Below are 21218 nucleotides of genomic sequence, written 5' to 3' on the forward strand. Positions count from 1 at the left end.
TTTTTAACACTAAAGAGGGAGTTCATAAACACCTAAGATTGACGATTGTGTTCACAAGCACACACTCAACAGAAATGGCTTTGATTGTCTCTGTGATCAGCGCTGTTCTCAGAGCAGTGACACAGACCAGCTGATTCAACTGCATTATAATATACAGCATGAAGAATTCATGAAGTCATCTTGGGATTGGCGAAAGATTACAGTTACAGTTTTTAAAAAAATATTTAGTGAACTGCCAAAATTAATTATTTTAACCGCCCCAATAAAATTCAATTTGGTTAATTGAGTAATTGTACTTTCTTTGATATGCAACATTTCCTCTGCAGGTGAATGTTTAAGGCTGATTTATACTTTTGCGTCAAGCGCACGCTTATGTTACGGCGCAGCCTACGCGTGGACGCATAGCCCTCGCCGTGGCCGTCAACGACGTTGATTCACACCTCTCAAAAAATACAACTACACGTCACAATGATGCGAAGCTCTGTGATTAGTCGGCTTGGTAGCGTTGACGAGTGTGGGCGGAGGTGAGAGACGCGCAAGCCCGATGCAGTGAGTGTTTACAAGTGTGGACTACCGCGAAGGAGCTCTGGATGGAGACTGTTGTTTTGTGTGTACCTCATGGATAAATTTGTTGCACATTCGCCGAGTTTGAGCCACTTGTACATTGAGGAAGCATTCAGTTAAAAACAAAACACCAGCAAAGATCTCAACACAGAGTAACAGAAACACCTACTGCCAGCTAGCGTTTCTGAAGTGTTATTACAGAGCGACAGAACCGGCGCGCAGAAGTATAAATGCATGCACCGTGGGTATAAACCAGTATAAACCAGGCTTAAATCATAAAACTCTTCATTTCAATCCATTTAAATGTTACTTCGTAAAATTAGAGTTGCAATAATGCATCCCATTTCAAATTCATTTCAATGTAAATAAAGTTTTTTTTTGTAAGGTTTGTCCCTAAATGTATAGTTTTTTTTTGGTTTCTCCTTTAAATAAGATGTCCTTGTAACATAAGCTCTCCGCCGTCCTAGTGCCTCTGTGGACCAGATTCATGCTAAACTTCCCTAAAGCCCATATGTAATATTTTACTCTTTGATTTCGTTGCACCATTTGACAACTAAACAACATCTTGACACAGTATGTCTTACAAGGATACGCAAAAAACTCTTTCTTCACATTCTTCTTCATTTGAACGTATATTGTTACAAAGTGTTAAATAACACCCAGATCCCTCCGTTATCTCAGTTTGAAAGAGATGGAGAAATGTCTTTTGTTCTGCTGCAGATTTTTACAGTGAACCTTCTAAAAACATCTGATACACAACAGATATCAGATAACATTTCATAACTGCTGTTCACGTTTAGATAGATGATGGATTTGAACAAACAAATTTTGCGGTTTCTCTACTCTTTTTTTGGAGAGATAACCTAGTGGCCTTCTAAATGGAAACGTTATGTTTAGATTACATGTCGAAAGACACAAAAGAACAAGCCATATATTGACCTATTGCTCTGCAGAAAGACTTAAAAAGACTTTCCACAGCTTCTAAAACAATAACGTTTTCATAATGGAACATTTTTCATGTCGATGGTCGTCGTGCAAACAGAGCATTTTTCAGCGCTCTCTGTAAAGCTTTGGCCCCGCGCTGCACTGTTACACTATTGTTCTATACATGCTCGCCAGGGACGGCGCCCTGCCTCTCAGAATGGAAGGAAAGCCTTGCATTGAAAGAGAGACGTCTTTCTACAGTTTTTTTTTTCTTTTTCTGTAGTCTTCAAACAATGCTTCAAATGAAAAGGCAGGCCTTGTGCAGGGAAACATAAGAACAAGTCTTCTCAAGGATGGCCGTTCTTGAATTGAGCTCTTAGTCAGTCCCACAAGTACAGTACATTCATCCGAAGGGCGTAGTAGTTCAAGATCTGGGGATTGATATCTGTAAGGTTGTGGGTTCAGATCCATGTGTGGTGAAAAGGGAGTTGGCCGCTGGGTTATTATCATTAGCTAAATCTAAAACCATTAAAAAAACTTTCAGAAAAATAAAAGGAAACATTGGTATGTTTTATTTCAGGTAGATGCTAAGGCATCTTATTTACATGATTCTTTTTGCAATACCTGTCTATACAATGTTTTAGAGATTATTCTGTGAATTACTGCCCAGCAAGAATTTTTTGTTTAATAAAAGATGTCTAATAGACGTCTAATCGTTGTCGTCTTGGCTGAGCAAGGCTAAAGTTGTTCTGTTGGTGAAAATCTAATAGACGTCTAAGAATAGGCCAAAGCTAGACTAGTCATCAAATAAACAGAAATGAATGACTACACGTATAAAGTCTGCCTAATCTGTCTATTTGACGACTTGTCTAGTTTTGGCCTATTCTTAGATGTCTATTAGATTTTCACTGACAGCCCAAGTTTAGCCTTATTTTAGCCAAGCTGTCTAAGTTTTGATGTCTATTAGATGTCTGTTAAACACAAAATTGTTTGCTGTGTGATGACGTTTCTTACTAATTTACAATAAAATTTTACCTTAGAGTTTGTTTTATCATTTATTTATTCATTCATTTTCTTTTTGGCTTAGTCCCTTTATTAATCTGGGGTTGCTACAGCAGAAAGAACCACCAACTTATCCAGCATATGTTTTACGCAGCAAATGCCCGTCCATATGCAACCCATCACTGGAAAACACCCATACACACTCATTCACACACATACACCACAAACAATTTAGCTTGTGAACTTGTGAACTCCATGTGAACTTGGGGAGAACATGCAAACTCCACACAGAAATGCCAACTGACCCAGCCGACGCTTAAACCAGCGACCTTCTTGCTGTGAGGCGATGTGTTACTCACTGCGCCACCGGGAAGCCCAAGTTTGATTTATTTTTATTCATTTTAAATACATCAATAAGTCCCATGTTTTCTTAGAGTTTATTCTTATATTCAGAACAGAATTTTCATATAAAAATCAAGATAAAAGTTTGCTATTGGGATGGATTTTAATTTTGGGGATAAAAAATTTACAGTTATAAATAAAAATGGGCTCTATGTTAATGATTTAGGCACAAAGTCTAAAGCGCATGACGCAAAAGCATTAAGGGCATGTCCAAATTCACTTTTGCTATTTTAAGACAGAGAAATACTCTGCGCCTGACGCATGGTCTAACAGGGTTGTGCCTATTCTGTTAAAGAGTTATGGGTGTGTTTTGAGCATAACTTGCATTAAAGCTATCAGAGTCTCATCTCCCATTCCCTTTAAGAGTGAATTGCGTCAGAACACTTCACTAGCGAGAAAACAGTTAAACAGACCATCAGTAGCGCAAAGATAAAGTATGAGCCACCTCTATTTGGCCTCTTTACTTTCTCTTTACTTTGCTTTTACTCTACTTCACTCCTTCACTTTTTTGGATAAGGAAACAATGTTGTACACACTCCACTGAGGACATTCATTAGCCTACATATTTAATTTAATTTAATTTGTTAAGCTCAAAGTTCTAATTTCCAGCAAACACACGTCCTACTCTTATGCCCCATATGGTGATGCATACGTCTCCAAAACCTGACAGATGGACACATCTAAACTTGTTTTTATTCAAACAAATATAAATATGCATATAATAAATAATAATAATATTAGCATTATACAAATGCAAGTTATCATAAATAAACTGAAAAAAAGCTACCGAGATGAAGGCATGGAGGTAGTGGTTTTTATATTTACGTAAAAAATAATAATTTTTGTTATGTCTTAATCCTTTATTTTTATATGTAAATATATTTTTGTATTGTTGTACATCCTGTGTGTATTAAACAATCTGTATGCGTTTTGGACCCACATAAGCGCAAAACTAACACGGTCTGCACTGGATTTTAGACCAGGTTTGATTTGGCAATGATGCAGTCTATTTTCAGTTCTTTTTAAAATAGCAACTTACCGACAGTGCGCCTTAACACACCTCCTTTTTAAACCGGAACACCCATGAGTCCACAAAGTGGCACAAATGGATTTGATATTTAACAACGTGGTGCAAAACATGGAAATTAGGGTTGGGCTGGTCTGAAAATAGCAACAAATCGCGCCAAACACGTCTCGCATCTTATAAGTTTAATATCTGACTATAAAATGTAAAAAGATTACATAAAAAAGATATATAGAAGATTTTGGAAAATATTGGTTTTAGAATATTATTTGTAGGTAATAAATAAAGCACAGTATTTTTTCAGGATGTAATACATTTATTTTCAAGCTTTTCAAAAACATTACTAAAATAAATGCAAGATGCAACAATCTTTTTTTAATTTCATCTTGGTCACCCTTACTGACCCCACTTCAGCTTGTTCTCAAACATATGCTTGTGTCTACATGATCTAAAAGCGTATGTTTAAGAGCTCATTAATCACAGAGTTTGTGTACTCAGATGTTTTTCCTCACCTATCCTTGCGTCCTCTTGAAAGCTCTCTTACACGATGAGTGACACGTCTTTATATCTCCACAGCTGTATACATGAGCGAATGGGAGCGAAGCAAACCCAAGCCCCTGCAGCCTGCGGAAGAAGAGTCAGAATCAACAGAACCCAAAGTCCCGGAAGAGGACAAAGCAGGGGAAACGAGCGAAGAGACGTCCAGCCACCAACCTCCAGCTTCGGCAGGCGTGACCTTTGAGCTGTGTGCAGGCCTGGTGGACAAACCCAACCTCTCTCTGGAGGAGATCGCCAGGCAGGAGGTGCTGGAGGAGTGCGGCTATGATGTACCAGTCACCAAACTGAGAAAGATCACGTCATACAGGTGAGAACAGATCCATTTTACTCAGTTCATAGGAACAATTCATGTCACGTTACTTAGCAAGCACTTCGGAGTACTGTGAGTACTTTATGATGGATTCTGATTTTCAGTTTTTACTGATTCTGTTTTTTTTTATTACAAGATTGTATACTAAAACTTCAAAATAAAAATATAAACAACAATTTGACTTGATGATTTAAATCTTGCTACATAAAACGTAACAGTGCATAACAAAAACAGTATTGCTGGATGATTTGGCAAACATGCAATCTTGCTAATTATTTTCTTTAGTGAACAATAACGAGATTTATTAAAATTTATCGGAAATTTATCAGCCAAAAATGTTATGCCATTATTGTGGCTTCAGTGATTGTGTAGGGGTTCCAGGGCCGGCCAAGTTAACCGTGCCTGAGGCTGATTCAGAGCACTCACACCTCTCAAAAGATCCAGAAAACGGGCCTTTGCACGTTTCTGATAGCATAGTGTGAGTACGCCCTTAGTTATAGGAAAAGGTACTGTATTGTCAGCTATACCCAAGAGAGCACAGTATGCCAATTAAAACCAGATCAATGGAATCATTTATATAGCGCTTTTCTAGACACTCAAATCACTCTACACATTGGGGGGAATCTCCTCATCCACCACCAGTGTGCAGCCTCCACCTGGATGCTGCGACGGTAGCCATATTGTGCCAGACCGCACAGCACACACCTTCTAATTAGCGGAGAGGAGACAGAGTGATGAAGCCAATTATGATATGGGGATGTTTAAGAGGCTGTGATGGACAGAGGCCAGTGGACAAATTTGGCCAGGATGTCGGAGTTAAACCCCTACTCTTTTCGAAGGACATCCGTGGATTTTTAACGACCACAGAGAGTCAGGACCTTGTTTTAACGTCTCATCTGAAAGACAGCACTCACTGAGCAGTCTATATTCCCCTTCACTATACTGGGGCATTAGGACCCACACAGACCGCAGGTTAAGCGCCCCCTGCTGGCCTCACTAACACCACTTCCAGCAGCAACCTAGCTTGTGCATTTGGTCTCCCATCCAGGTACTGACTGGGTGTAGCCCTGCTTAGATTTAGTGGGCGCCCATGTGAGAGTTGCAGAGAGCTAGCTACTGTCATTTAACACATCCAAGTGCACACACAGCTGTGAACACATCCCCGTAGCAGTGGGCAGGCATTGTTGCGCCATTCGATGGGCAGTTCGGGGTTTGGTGCCTTTCAGAAGGGAATAACCACAGTCGTGGTATTAAGGATGGTGAGAGTGTTGGTTATTCACTCCCAACATAGACAATCCCTGCAAGTGCTGAGACTTGAACCTGCAACCTTTGGATCACAAGTCCAACTGTTTAACCATTAGGCCTCAGCAGAAAGTGAAGTGAAAGTGATGTCAAATGACGCATCTCGCTGAAGTCAAGTCTCAAGTTCACGGGTCAGATTTCCAGTGTCTAGTGGCATTCTAGATGTTCAATTCAATTCAGCTTTATTTGTATAGCGCTTTTACAATGTAGATTGTGTCAAAGCAGCTTCACATAAATGGTCATAGTAACTGGAACAGTGTGGTTCAGGTTTTAGTGTTTAAGTTCAGTTTAGTTCAGTTTAGCTCAGTTCAGTGTGATTTAATCATTACTGAGAGTTCAAACACTGAAGAGCAAATTCATCGATGCGTAGCTCTACCAATCCTGAACCATGCGAGGCAGTGGCGACAGCGGAGAGGGAAAAAAAACTTCACCTGATGGGAGTGAAGAAAAAAAACCTTGAGGGAACCAGACTCAGTTGGGCACGACCATTTTAATTTCTCCGCTGGCCAAAAGTCTTGTGCAGAGCTTCATTCGCCGTGGTTTAGGCTGGAAGATGGCCTCAGCGAAGACTCGTCTGTCCCTGGAGCGTCGCTGGAATCAGACTCATGTTCTCCACTCCCCACGACCATCAGCGCAGCAGCAGCTCAGGATATGGCCTGGTCCCGGATATGGAATCCTTGGGATCATCACGTCGCCGGTCTTGGATCCAATCAGTGACTCCGCATAATCTGAGGACCTCGGGATGAGTATCCCCAGGTGAAAATAGAGAATAAAGAGAATAATTAGCGTAGCTGCTGTTCATAGTGTATATAAGCAAGATGCAGAAGCCTGTGTGGAACCTGCTACGTGATGCATTGAGTGTATGCTTTACTAAACAGATAGGTCTTTAATCTAGTTTTGAACTGGGAGAGTGTGTCTGAGCCTCGGACATTATCAGGAAGGCTATTCCAGAGTGTAGGAGCCATGAAAGAGAAGGCTCGACCTCCTTTACTTGATTTTGCTATTCTAGGTACTACCAGAAGCCCTGAATTTTGAGATCTTAAAGAGCGAGTTGGTTTGTAGCGAGACAGAAGGTTGGTTAGATAAACAGGAGCTAGATTATTTAGAGCTTTATAGGTGAGAAGTAATATTTTAAATTCAATACGAAACTTAACAGGCAGCCAGTGTAAGGAGGATAAAATTGGGGTTATATGATCATATTTTCTAGACCTGGTCAGAACTCTGGCTGCTGCATTTTGTACTAATTGAAGTTTGTTAATAGAGGATGCTGGGCAGCCAGCAAATAGAGCATTACAGTAATCCAGTCTCGAAGTCATAAAAGCATGGACTAGCTTTTCGGCATCTGAGATGGATAGCATATTTCTTAATTTAGAGATATTTCTCAGATGAAAGAAGGCAGTTTTTGTGACATGGGATATATGGTTTTTAAAAGTTAGATTGCTGTCTAATATGACACCCAGATCTTTTATAGTAGAGCTAAAGCTAACTTTGTATCCTTCTAATTGTAAATTGAGTTGCAAGATCTTCTGTGTGCAAGATTTAGGCCCAATAAGTAATAATTCTGTTTTGTCTGAGTTTAAGAGAAGAAAATTGTTGGTCATCCAGTCTTTGATGTCTTTGATACACTCAGTTAGTTTAGAAAGATGTTGTTTCCAAGTAGGAAGCAGGAATTCCGAGTTGTTTGAAAGGCTGCATATGTTAACAAAACCAAACAACATCAGTTACGTCTTCAAGTCTCAGGTACCTTTTGACAGTGTCTTTTTTATATATATATATATATATATATATATATATATATATATATATATATATGTGATCCGCACCAATTTATGTTTCTGCCCCAGATGTAAAATACAACCAAATAATCTGCAAGCTTCTGTGTGTGACTGAGCTGAATGACGTGTTTTTTTTTTTTGTTATTGAAAGATGTACAGTTTAACTCCCAGTTATTTCCTAAACATGAACTATAATGAACTGCTCAAATATTAAAAGCATTTTCTTTACATAATTTTTATTCAATGTTGAATACATGACAGAATCAATTAAGCACTGTATTAAATTAGCAAAAATCATTTGAAGGTCAAAATGATTGCTGAATATATCAAGTTTAGAATTCAAACCAAAAACTTCTAAATAGGTGTTTGCTAGATTTATGGTAGATGGTTATTTCTTGCAAATGGTGTTAGATGCAATGTATATTGGTGATGCCAATGACTGAAATACCAAAAGCTGCTGTGTGTACTAATAATGAATGTGGGAAAAGTAATCTGGAAATTTAGCAGCTTTCGAGTGTGAAAGTGGCTAATAATACCACAAGAAGTCTCAACTGTGATGCACCGATAATGAAACAGGTCCTGAGGTTTAGAGTATATAGGCGTAATCATTTTAATTGTTAGACATCTTTAAATGCTTGAATCTGATTGGTCAGATTATTACTATTAGCACATGTTATCACTAATATAGAATTAGAATAGAATGAAATTAAACGGCACAGCTTTGAGTTATTATTATTATTAATTTTTTTGTTTTTTACTTTGATGATTTTAAGAAAATGCTATCAGCATATTGGAAAATGTTCAGTTTGCATGCACACCAATACACTGATAAGTCACAAAAATGACCTTATTAAAATGATACTGCTGTCCTGGTTTACATGAAAACCAGCAACCTGGCAATACAAGTAGATCACATCTACACGAGTTAATTAATACATCCGATAACATTGTGATGTCAAAATGTCATTATTTGCATATTTAGCTTGCTTCCTCTGTTAAGTTAATCATGAAAAACTGAAAAAGATTATTACAGTATGTCAGCTGGAAACTTAAAGGCCATTTTGGTTAGGGCACTTCTCCACAGAAGCAGTTTTTTGAGAGCTGGTCAATTCATTTCAACTTTTGTTGTCAATGGAAGTGCCTTGTTTTTTTTAAAGGCAGCAGCATAACGAGGCACTGGGCATGCATTTAACTTAAGGTGTTTAGCACTCAGTGTTTTTTTAATGCTCCAACTGTTGGAAAAGCTCTCACAGCTGAGCATTTTTAATAGAGTGTTTACTGGAGCCATGCTAGGGTAGCAAAGTTCCATCAAAACCTCCATTATTACACCAGAATGAGAGTATAGTCCCTAGTCATAATGGGTCAAAAAAAATATTTGATTTCTACTATTGGTATCGAGAGCTAAATGTGTCTGGAAAAATATTCAAAGGCTTTTATTTATCATGAATAGAGCAGATGTGATTGCGTCTAAATGTTCTGATTTGCAGGAGAAGACGTCTCGCATCTCTTTGCGGCAATTTTCCTTCTGTGTTCACTAGGGATGTAACGGTATCAGAATTTCACGGTACGGTAATACCTCGGTATGAATGTCACGGTACGGTATTTATTGAATCATTTACAGGAAAAAAAAACTTTTGAAAATACTCCAAAAAAGTGCCAAAAGTGTCAATGACATACAAATTAGCCATCTATCTGTTAGCTTTGAAACAGGAACTTCAATTTTAATAACAAAAAATTATTAAACCATGTAAAAAAATAAAGTTTCAATTTTGTATTGTTGAAAACTCATCACATTTAACATTTAATCACTCACTTAGATAGAGATGGGTTTAAAGGAAAATTATCATATAACTATAATCTGGTAAAAGCTGGGATCTCTGGGTATTTACAATGTCCCCTGCAACAGAAAAAACCCCTCTCATTTGGGACTGAGGTTTCTGGGACAAGAGAGATATGACTTGGTCCATGTTGACAGCAGTGGGTAACGTTGTGCATTGTCTTTCCCCCACTTGAGAAGACAAACCATGAGTGAGATAGAGGTCTCTTTGCGGTACAAGTCAATGTCTGCATCAATCTGAACAGTGTGCTGTGTTTCTGCAGTCCCCATGACTGTTATTAGTCGTATTCCCCAATTTGCAGGCACGTGCACACATAGGGCTCAACCTGTGCAGTGCACATGCCCTTTTTAGTCTTGGATAGAAAATGCCCTTCCAAAACGATCAAAAGTGCCCCCGCGACGCGACACAACCTCCGTCCAGTCCAGCCCTTCAGTAGGCGCGCGATAACACCTCTCTTGAGTATGCGCGCTCAACCCCCCCTCGGCGCTTTACAATACGCGCGCCACAACACAGCTGATCAGAACGCGCGCGACAGCACCGCTATTCAGCACGCGCGCGGCGACAACACCCGCTTTAGGTTCGATCATTTCCATCTTTTTTTCATCTCCGCTACTAGCAGCACACTCCATTTCCGCATTACTGGATCTGTAGCGACAACAGACCGCAAAGGATTATGGCCACGCCGGGGCTGATGGGAAATGAAGTTTCAGCTAGCTCCCGTTCGCTTCATTCGCCTGAGCAAATTTTCTCAGAAGACCTATAGTTTTACCGAGTCATGCGACTTCGGTAATATCGAAAAAATTTAATATTGCGGTATGACGGTATTTACAAAACCGTTACATCCCTAGTGTTCACACAAAGCAGCATTCTGGCAAATTACCGGTAATGTTACAACTTCTCTTTCTGGTAAATTCCTGGAACGAATTTACCGGTATTTTCAAAAAGGGCCTGTTCACGCATTATCCCTAACTGGCTTAAAAGCTTTAAATATGAAAATTATCAAAATTATTTTTAGAAATGTTTGAGCAAGATGCTGATGATATAATCTGATTCAATCATTTATGCAAAGTATTTAAATTAAGTATTACTTTAAGAACATACATTTAAACACTCAGTAGAGTAATGATGTTGAAAATTTAATTCAATTTTCATTTCAAATTTCAGCCTTTTCATCTCAGGAAAAAATAAAATAGTAATTTGTTTAAATGTAGAAAACTATCATTTTAAATTTTAATATTTCTTAAAATTACTGTAAATGAAAACAGTTAAACCCCTTTTGAACACTATATGGAGAATGTTTTTGAGTATGCAATGTTTAAATGTTTGGTTAGATGCACTCTGTCATGACTGACATACATTTTGTCACTAGTTTCCCAATTTAATATTTAACTTTCATATCCTCTATTACCAGCCAAACAGGTAATGATCCTCAGATAAAGTATTCAGGGGTTAAATAGAAAGAAAGACAGAAAGACAGAAAGACAGAAAGAAAGAAAGAAAGAAAGAAAGAAAGAAAGAAAGAAAGAAAGAAAGAAAGAAAGAAAGTGCTGCATTGTGCTCTTATCAGTCTTAATTGTAGAGGGTGTCATAAAGTCATACCATGTCACACCTGCTAGATTCACACACGTTGGTGTGTATGCATGTTTGTGTGCGTGAGCCTACAACATCTGCCTGTTGCTGTGGATAGTGACCTGTGCCACAGACATCTCTGGTTGTGAGATGTGAGATGCACCTGCCGTCTGCGCCATCATAAACACCTGTGGACCTTACACTGCACCTGCTGCCTTATTTGCAGAGGACATGAAGGAATGCAGAGCGAGGGTAACTTACTTCAGTTTGATTGTCAGACTGAGAATTTTTGGCCCTGTTTACACTGGAATTAAGATGCCTTTTGGTAGATCAGATCACAATGAGATGAGAAACACATTTACACCTGGTGTTTTAATCCGTCTTCGCAAGACTAGACTTAACACTGTGGGTTTATGTTAATATCAGGAATGGTAAGAAAGCATTGTGATGCTTTTTATTTTAAGTTGTTTAAATTCTATTACTGTTGTATTCATGTTTTTACATTCAGTTGGAATGCTTACATTATGACTAAGGTTTGTGTTATATATATATACTCTAATGTTGTGTGTCCAGGCTCTTTTTGAAAATACCGGTAAATTCGTTCTGTCAATTTTCCAGAAAAATGTGAACACAGAAGGAAAATTGCCAGCAAGAGCGTGTTCACGATTGTAACATGCTTACTTGAGACGTCTACTCCAGCCAATCATTCAGAGACATCCACATCTGCGCTGTTTATGAAAATAAAAGCCTTTGAATATTTTTCCAGACACATTTAGCTGCTTGATGTTAGTCAGCTAATGTTTCTATGTTCCTTCTTTATGCCTACTGTGTGTACAATTATAGATAAAATTATTATACTAAACTACTGTTTGTTTACCTTCAAGCTCTGCTTCAGTTGCTTGACGTATGTGCATATGGAGTGCTCCGGTGAGCGCCAGCACACACACACATCTTATGTACATCTTGACATGCAAAAGTGTTCCTCCATATCTTTTCTTTAAAATTGTTCACAATACTTATCCATCCACAGAATTTGTAATGTCAGCAATCGTGTCAAACATTTAGCTGCGGTTCGGGCATCTGTCTTTGGATATCTCTGGGACAAAGCAGCTGCATGAATGCTAAAGCTTTAAATAAAAGTGAAACCATCAATAAAAGCCTGACCCCTTCTATGTTTACAAATACAAACGCAGCCGTTTAGAGGTCATTTCTGGTTAATGATGTCAGAATTTACTGTTATTTTAGAATGGATGTGTGAATTGTCTTTTCTGGAAAAATTCCAGAACATCCTTGCTTGTGTGAACAGCATTTTAAAAAAATTTACCGGTAAAGCCTTTCTGAAAAATTTTCCGGATACTTACCGATATCGATGTGTGAACGGGGCTAGTGTGGCATTTTATGTTTTTGCTATATCGTCATAAATATTCGTTCATTCGTTCATTTTCCTTCAGCTTAGTCCCTTGTTTATCAGGGGTCGCCACAGCGGAATGAACCACCAACTATTACAGCATATGTTTTTACGCAGCAGATGCCTTTCCAACTGCAACCCAGTACTGGCAAACACCCATACATTTTCATACACATTTATACACAACCAATTTAGTTTATTCAACTCACTTATAGTGCATGTCTTTGGACTGTGGGGGAAAACTTGTGCCCCTGTAAGAAACCCACGTTAACACGATGAGAACATGCATACTCCACACAGAAAGACCTTGCTGTGAGGCAACAGTGCCAACATCATACATATTTTTATCACAAATATTCTTGAAATGAGTTGTAAGGCTGTACATCACCCACCTCTGTCCCATAAATTTGCTCCAACAGAGAGGATTATTGATACATTGTGAAAGTGAAATTGTTAAAGGCTTAATACAAAACATAGCCTCAAGGGAGGGCTTCAGAATTGTTAATCTGTCATATCTTGTCTCCGTTCCTCAGAAGTGGGCGTCAGTGCAGACCCCATTCTTCATTTGTGACAGACACAGTGGAGTCCTTAAACATTTGTCCTCTCAGATGTACAGTCATATTTTGAAACACTCGATGTGGTTAGTTTCAGCTCATTTGAGAAGCTGATTGCTGGGCTTGTTCCATTTTTGCCTCCTCAGGCCACCATCCATCACTTGGATGGTGTGTAGGCATAACAGCCTTGTAATTTTCTTGCATATTTCATAAGCCCATTTAAAAAAAAATCTCCAAAATACTTGGAAACAAAGAAAGCTTTCCATCTCTGTAGTGCTGTGAGGCTGTCAGGGAGATTTCCATAGTGATGTCTCCATGACAGAGTCTCAGGTGAGGGAACGCTTTAGTCACTCCGGCGCCTTTCACATGCTGCTGTGTTCTTGTCCTGTAAGGGATGAGATGTGGATGCACAGTATTTGAAAAAAAAACTGCTATTTCTAGATTCTGTTTTTTCTGCAATATATATTTACAAGAAGCATTGAATGGTACACTGTACTAAAAAAGTCTTGTTTCTAGTCTAAATTTCTACACATTTTGTTGTTATAATCTAAAAATATGGTCTTGTTTTTAGAAAAAATTTTTTCGATATGGATGCCTCTAATGATCCTTTGACTCTATGAACACATTTGATGTATTTCCATAATATGTGTGACCTTAATAACAACATAACTTTGTGGTTTGATTTTTGTATTTTGTTTGTATGTTTATTTATTTCTTTATTATTATTTTTTATTTATTCAATTATTGATTTTTGTATCTCTCTGGTGGGCTGCTGCTTTTTTTGTCTACTGATACCCTTGCCTTTGTCCTTTTTTGCTTATGTTTGTATGTTCAATTAAACCAATAAACAAAATATATAAAAAAGAAATAATCTGTCAGTTTTTTTCTTAAAACAAAGAAAATTAATCTGCCATTGGGGTGAACTAATTAATCTCATTTTACTTTTTTCACACCATTGGCAGATTATTTAGCTTGTTTTAAGGAAAAACTCATTTAATTATGACACATTATTTCTAAGAACAAAACCATATTTTTTACTTGTCAAGAAAAAGCTTCTTGGTGTAAGAAGTTTTTTGATATTTGAAATAGAAACAAGACAAAAGCAAAGGAGAAAATCTTTTATTTGCAGTGTACTATTTGGTAAGTATTTATAATATTAGAATAATTGAGATGATTTTGTAGGGTTGTGTTTCTGCATAAAACATAGCAAACTAATTACAAGCATAGATGAATACAATTGTGCAAATGAAATGCATGTTGCTTCATGTTTCGGCTTCATGTAAGATAAAAATTGATTTTAGGATTTCTTTTTACTAAGCAAAAAGTGGCCTTTTAATCCTAAAGGGGACTAAAAAATTTCGCAATTTTACCTCTTAGCCCTTACCCTTACCCCTACCCCTCGTTTTGTGTGTTCACCTGAAGGGTTAAGGGTATCCGAATTCTCTTTAGCTTGAAGGTTTAGGTCTAAGGGGAAGGTCTAGATACCCCTTCAAACTCATTTTTTAGGATCACACCTGAAACCAAGGGGTGTGAAAATTTCCCAGAATACACCAGCTACAACGGCAAAATGGCTGCACACGTAAGTCAGGAGATGCACAAAGTAGTATTTTTACTCATTATTATGAATTTTTACAAACAAGCACGTCTTTTAATACATTCATAACTGCGTTTGTGTTTTACCATTAGTTTTAAAAAAAACACTAAAATAAAAAACGCAAAATTTTTCTATCCACTATCCCTAATAATAACTCCTATATAATAGTTCCAGAACATTCTGACAATCGATGACACTTGAATGCCCTGTCAGAAAAGTCTTATGACTGGGAATGGCCATCTTACAGTGTCTGGTATAACGTTAATGTTGTTTTCATGTGTTTAAATAGATTAATATTGCCATGGCAGGGCTCAAAATTAACTTTTTTACTTGGTAGCACCGGTGCTCCCAACTTCAAATATTTAGGAGCACCAGAAAAAATGTAGGAGCACCTATCAAAAATCAATTAGCACCACTGCAAATTGTATGTTAGGGGTTTATTGTATTTGAAAACAACATAAATTAGGACTAACAAAAACCAGAAACAACTATCTAATGATGTGCTGACTTATTAATATTTGTGCAATAATTTCAAAATAATGTCTAGTAATTATAAAATATTAATGATGATGATGAAAATGACTATAATACTAACAATTAATTACAACTCTCAGGATCATACTGCCTTGAATGTGCTTAAATGTGAGTTATGTGCTATAAAAATTCCGACTGTTACATCATGAAAAATAAATTTAGGGTTTGCATCAAACACAAATGAAGCATTGCAGTAAGAAATATTTATTTTGCATTATTGTTTATATATGCATGTTAATTTAATAAATACTATTTTTGCTACAAAACAAACAAAAGATTATAATAAATCATTCAATTCAACGCTGAGAGCTGCAAAGCAGTCATCAGTAATAAATAGAAAAATAATAAACATCTCAAGAAAGAATGGACAAAAGAAAGGAAGAAAAGTCTCACTTCTACCACGCTTTAAATGTTTATTTATGCTCAGTCTCGTTATGCGCTGATTTCTATTTTTGTATGTTGGTGTAAAGCAGGCGAGTTAGCCGACCGAATATATAAGGGGGGTAAAGCAGGATTCTCCCGATGACCACTGGTGCAATACTGTTCTTTGTTATAAGCCGCATCAGTTTAACTTAGTAAAAGTGAGATTCTTTCGCGATACAGTGTTACATTTTACATCTAGCGAACATTTGCGCTGAACACGCAGTAAATGCAGCACATCGAGATTCAGTGTACTTTTCACTCTTCAGTCTCTGCATTCCCTGCGGTCACAAAAGCTCCCTGTTGACTGACAGTGGAAAGTCTTGAGTGATTGACAGCTAATATGAACCAATATAGCGGCAGGGAAGAGCGATTCAGCACGTTTTTAGAAATCATCAAAACAGGTCGCACTTCAACCATTATATGCAGTCGCACAAAAGCTCCCAAATATATTATGAAGTCGCATAGCTTAAATTTCGGGCGCATATGCGATCAAAATGGTTGCAGTTTCTAGTCCTGCATGGTGTAAATGCACAGTACAGTTACAAGCTTATTACCACATAATAGCGTTATGATAACATAATATATGCCTTAAGGGATTTCCGGAAGATAAATACCTAAAAAAATATTGCAACGCGATTGTTGATCCCATATGAAGCAAGTGATTGCGATGACATACATTAGGGTGACGTGTGCAGGTATTGTAGTTGTAATTGATTTCTTAGGGGTACATTTTGAAGCCCTGGCTTCCCCTTCACACTCTGTTTCAAGGGCCAAGGGGAAGGGGTAGTTTTTTTTCTTTTGCTTTTTGCAAAATAAAAATCTCTGATGACCCTAAAGTGCATATGTGAAGTTTCAGCTCAATAAACCACACAATTATTGTTCTATAAATCTTTGAAACTGCCTCTTTAAAGGCTTAGAGCCAAATTGCGTAATTTTGGTGACTGTCGCTTTAAATTCAAATGATTGTGTTCCCAGCTCTCTTTTCGAAAAAGGTTGGCGCTAAAAAAGCCTATGTGGCACCATAGCAGCTGATTCAAAACTCTAACGGCGAATGGCTGCTTCTCACTTAGGTCTGTCTATGCTAATGATGTACAAAGGGAGAATGTCAATCAAAGTGTTTTGTTAGAGGCTGACTATATTCACAGTATTTACACACTACTATGTTTAAATTCTTATAAAAGGGATTTTTTCACAATAGGTGCTGATATGTACCTCAGTTTGTTATAACTTATTACAAAGTATTGTTTTAAAACCATTTCAAATGTTAACATGTTTTTAAATAAAAACAACTATTTAGTAAACAACAATTTTAGCATAAATCATGTAAAAACTGTATTAGCATTATTATTTGTTCAACCAAAAAGTGTAATCTCTGGCTAAAAGTATATAATAAACATAGGATTGTATCAGTTTCACCAGCAATGAGCTATGAATAAACCAATGGATTCCTTTCGATACACTTTTAGCCAAAGATAAGTGAATTAAAAGAAATCCATTGGTTTATTCATAGTTCATTGCTGGTGAAACTGATGCAATCCTATGTTTATTATGGAGTGTTCTGAGTCTTTTGTTCTTCTCTCCTCCACAGGTCAGGAGTGGGAGTCACTGGATCCAAGCAGACCATGTTTTACGCCGAGGTGTCCGAAGAGAACCGCGTCGGAGAGGGAGGAGGTAAACCTCAAGAGGGTGAACTGATCGAGGTGGTTAAAGTTCCCCTTCACGAAGCCATGACCTTCGCCTTTGACGAGAGCATCCCGAAAACAATGGGAGTCATTTTCAGCTTCATCTGGTTCCACAGCAACATGTCGCCGAAGTACAAGATCTCCACCAACGTGTAACGTAACAGTTCCAAGCCATCCACAAGTCATTACATACATTTTTATATATATATAGTAATCAAAATGGTCACTAACTGTTAATTTTTTTTTGTTATTTCTTACACTCTTATCTGTTTATTGTGGTTTTAGCTATTGTCTTATTTCAAAATGAAGCAGCACTTGTGTGCGATCCCCGTCAGCTAACCGTAGAGCTGAAGAGGTTCATTGTGCGTTTGTTTTGTGTAACTGATTGCTTTGTTTTTGACATGTCAGGAATTTCAGCCAGCCATTTAAAATCACACCACGGCCCTTAAAGACTTTGTAATGGTGATCTATTCCATGCTAACAGTGTTGATACCATCAGAAAGACAGTGAGCACGTTTACATGCACACCAATACTATGGAAAGTCCAAAATCAGCTTATTGAAATAACACGTTTTCCTGGTTTTAATTTTAAACAGTAACCTAGCAAAACAGATACATCACATTTACAGGACTGTATTATTATATTAGGTCATTTACTCAAACGATTACATCAGAAATATTAAGATGTGTAGGTCTGATTCTTAAGTATTCTACTTTGACATTAAACAAAGCATAAAGCTTAAAAAATCTAATGTTTATGAACCCAGCCTACTTAAATATAATCATTTATTTTCACATTGACAAGCATTTTACCCTCCAATTTTTGGATTTTTTGGATCAAGAGTCACCCAATATACTTTACAGCAGCTCATTTTTCAATATTGCTTGATGTAATTTCAAACCAAACAGGCAAAAACCTACTTCATTTTCAGATTGTTACTGGCGTTTGAAAAAGATTATGTAAAAAGTTTGCTTCAGCCTGTAAACACATTGAAGCTATCATTGGTCTTTGTCAATAATGTTATTGGTAAGTTGTAAGTCAGTTGTTATTTTTTAATACTCTAAAGCTGCTTTCATTGTAGCAAACGAATAAACTAAATTGCTGCTGCTTTCTTAACTGCTGTTTTCTCACAGTTGTCATCTTTCATGGTTGTGTGTTTATTTGTATTTTTGGAAGGAAAGCACACAGCACATGTTTTCATATTTGTCTAAATGCTGCTCTCAGCAGTGTGAGAGCCGTCAGAACAGAAAATCACTGCTCATATTTTTCGAACACAACTCTGAACGAAAGCAAGGCCTTTAAAATCAAAATTAAAACTTTTATTTTGCTAGTGAACATTGTTATTCTTTACAAATTGTCCATGCAAGTTGATCCACTGAAAAAAAGTTTGTTTTGGTAACCTCCACCTAATGTCTGACCATTTAATTTTACGTTGGAGTGTCGATCCTTATCTGTTGACGTCAGTTTAAAGGTTTCATCTACAGTTATCTTAACCTTGCCCCTCTTACCTTTCATTTTCTGTAAATTAATGATGTGCACCTATTAGGCATGGGCCGGTATACGATTGTGACAATATGATAACCTTGGATAAAAATATCACGGTTTCACAGTATTGTGATTACTGCTCTAAAATATATTCTTTTTAAATGTCTGGGTAAAAAAACAACAACTTTTTTTTCCACTTTGAACACAACATATGTTATTTTGAGAAACATTTGTAATATTTTGGACCAGTAAACATGTCAGGCTAAATCCTTCAAATGAATCATTGACTTCTGCTGTTTTCATTAGTTTCAGAAACACAGATTTATTTACAATTTTAAACAACATCTTTAGATATCTTTTCTGCTGAAGATACTGTTGTCCTAAAAAAAAATAAAGACAAAACATTGTACATATATCATAGAAACGGTATAACAGGAATCCTTGTCTTTTCCAAACCGCGGTATACCTTGAAAACGATTATCATCCCATGCCTAACCCCTATTCAATATTCTGTTTCAATTGGCCGTACATCAACATTCTGAAATAAATGTCTCAAAAACTTCTGGTTCAAGCTGACTTTTAACAAAAAAAATTTTTTGGCCATTAAGCCAAATTTTTATTATGAAAATACAGTCATTTCAAAACAAACTTGCTTTGAAATGCTGTTTTTACATAAAGGCCTGCTTGGTTTGAAAGTCTGTGAAGCAGTGTATCGCACTATATATCAGTTTGCTATGGAAAACGAACGTCTTTTCTCATAAACTTTTTCATAATATTACTTTAAAGTCGCTTTTATGTCTCATAGCCAGACATGCACACTGACAGAACTCTTTATAGGGTGATTATAACTCTTACACCTCATCATAGGTTTAAGTTATTTGTGACCTTACTGCAATATTTGACACTTCACTAATCCGCTTGTTAATTCCTGATGTATCAGTGACATATGAAACAGTCTGCTACTCATTTGAATTGAGAAAATATTCGTTTATGACCACTTTTTTTGTCATATCATCACACATATAATGCTTTTATTATATAAAATCATAATGTACACACTCTGGACTTTTTGCATCACAGACATCAATATTTTAACAATTATTGAAAAAGTAATCACTTTCTGGCCATCGGATATTAGGCATGGATATATACATATTGCGATCGTGATTTTCGACAGTATTACATCGCTTTGTAAATGTTTACTATTATCCTTTGTTGAGTCTCCCCATACAGTTTGACAAGGCGATTGCACCCGGAAGCGGCTTCGCGTGACGTCACACTTAACAAGCGGATAGATGCCAACAAAAAAGGGACAATCACCAGATTACCGTACATCACTTTTGACATGCTTCCAACCAAGAAGGGTTGATTCAGCATGTTTAGTCGGCAAAATCAACTTCCAATCAACACCAGCAGTGTAAATACACTGATCCAGCAAAACATGACTGTGTTTTGGCATCTTTCAGTGTGATTTCAATTAGCCCAGAAACAAAAACAGCATTGTCATGCCTCGTCACAGTATTTAGGTAAAGAATGTGCATGTAAACGCACTCACTCATTGTTGAGATTGAAGCTGTACGCTGTTTGAGAAAGTCTGACTTCTAGCCATATTCCACCCATTTTACAGTCAGGCCATTTTCGAGGAACAGCATCTATTTTTGAAATAAGCAAGTAAATAATATTAACGTCAACAATCCACTGGCAGCTACCCGAACGATAGCCACTTCTTGAAAACAATCACTGACAAAGAACAACAGATACGCTCTCGCATATATCTCAGGTCCAAAGCTGACTTTGGGACATTCAGGGTTAGTGATGATGCTGAAATATACTGAGGTGTTTTGTATTGTCGCTTAATATTATGTTTATTCTGAGTGTGTTTTGCACAATTTATAAAATATCTGCTACACAGAACCTAAAGTATGAGTACAGTGCTAGTACTGCAGGTTTAAAGCTGCTTTGCCATAATCGTCATAACTATAACAACATTCTGAATTCTTGCAGAATGTTTGGAAAATGTTAGGGGTGCATGAGCTTGCCTGCTGAAGTAGAACGAATATATTTATAATATACCATAGTATCAGAAGACCTCCTGAAGTCACAGGAACCAAAATAGTGACGTTCTAAAATCTCTTAAATAGAATACTTGAATTACTGTTGCGGTTTACTGTAGGAATATACAGTGGAGATCAAAATTAGAGAACTTTTTTAGAGAAAGATGTGTTGGGTTTTTTTAAGCACAAATAATACAATCTTCATTGTTCAAAAT

At 37.1% G+C, this 21218-nt stretch overlaps 1 protein-coding gene and 1 long non-coding RNA gene across 2 annotated transcripts in view; both read left to right on the forward strand.

Annotated features, from left to right (window-relative positions):
* Positions 1 to 17619, forward strand: part of nudt14 (nudix (nucleoside diphosphate linked moiety X)-type motif 14) — a 73692-nt gene extending 56073 nt beyond the window's left edge. Inside the window, 2 exon segments of the mRNA NM_001044888.1 lie at positions 4493 to 4781; positions 17370 to 17619. Of these exon segments, the coding sequence (NP_001038353.1) occupies positions 4493 to 4781; positions 17370 to 17619 (539 nt within the window).
* LOC147839143 (uncharacterized) lies at positions 5162 to 11186 on the forward strand. Its single transcript, XR_015518336.1, has 3 exons — positions 5162 to 6250; positions 7730 to 9388; positions 10548 to 11186. It is a non-coding gene; the product is annotated as an uncharacterized LOC147839143 (long non-coding RNA).
* Positions 17620 to 21218: the final 3599 nt, after the last annotated feature.

The sequence above is a fragment of the Danio rerio genome, chromosome 20, assembly GCF_052040795.2.
Source record: "Danio rerio strain M-AB ecotype USA chromosome 20, GRCz13ab, whole genome shotgun sequence".
In the NCBI taxonomy this organism is placed as follows: domain Eukaryota; kingdom Metazoa; phylum Chordata; class Actinopteri; order Cypriniformes; family Danionidae; genus Danio; species Danio rerio.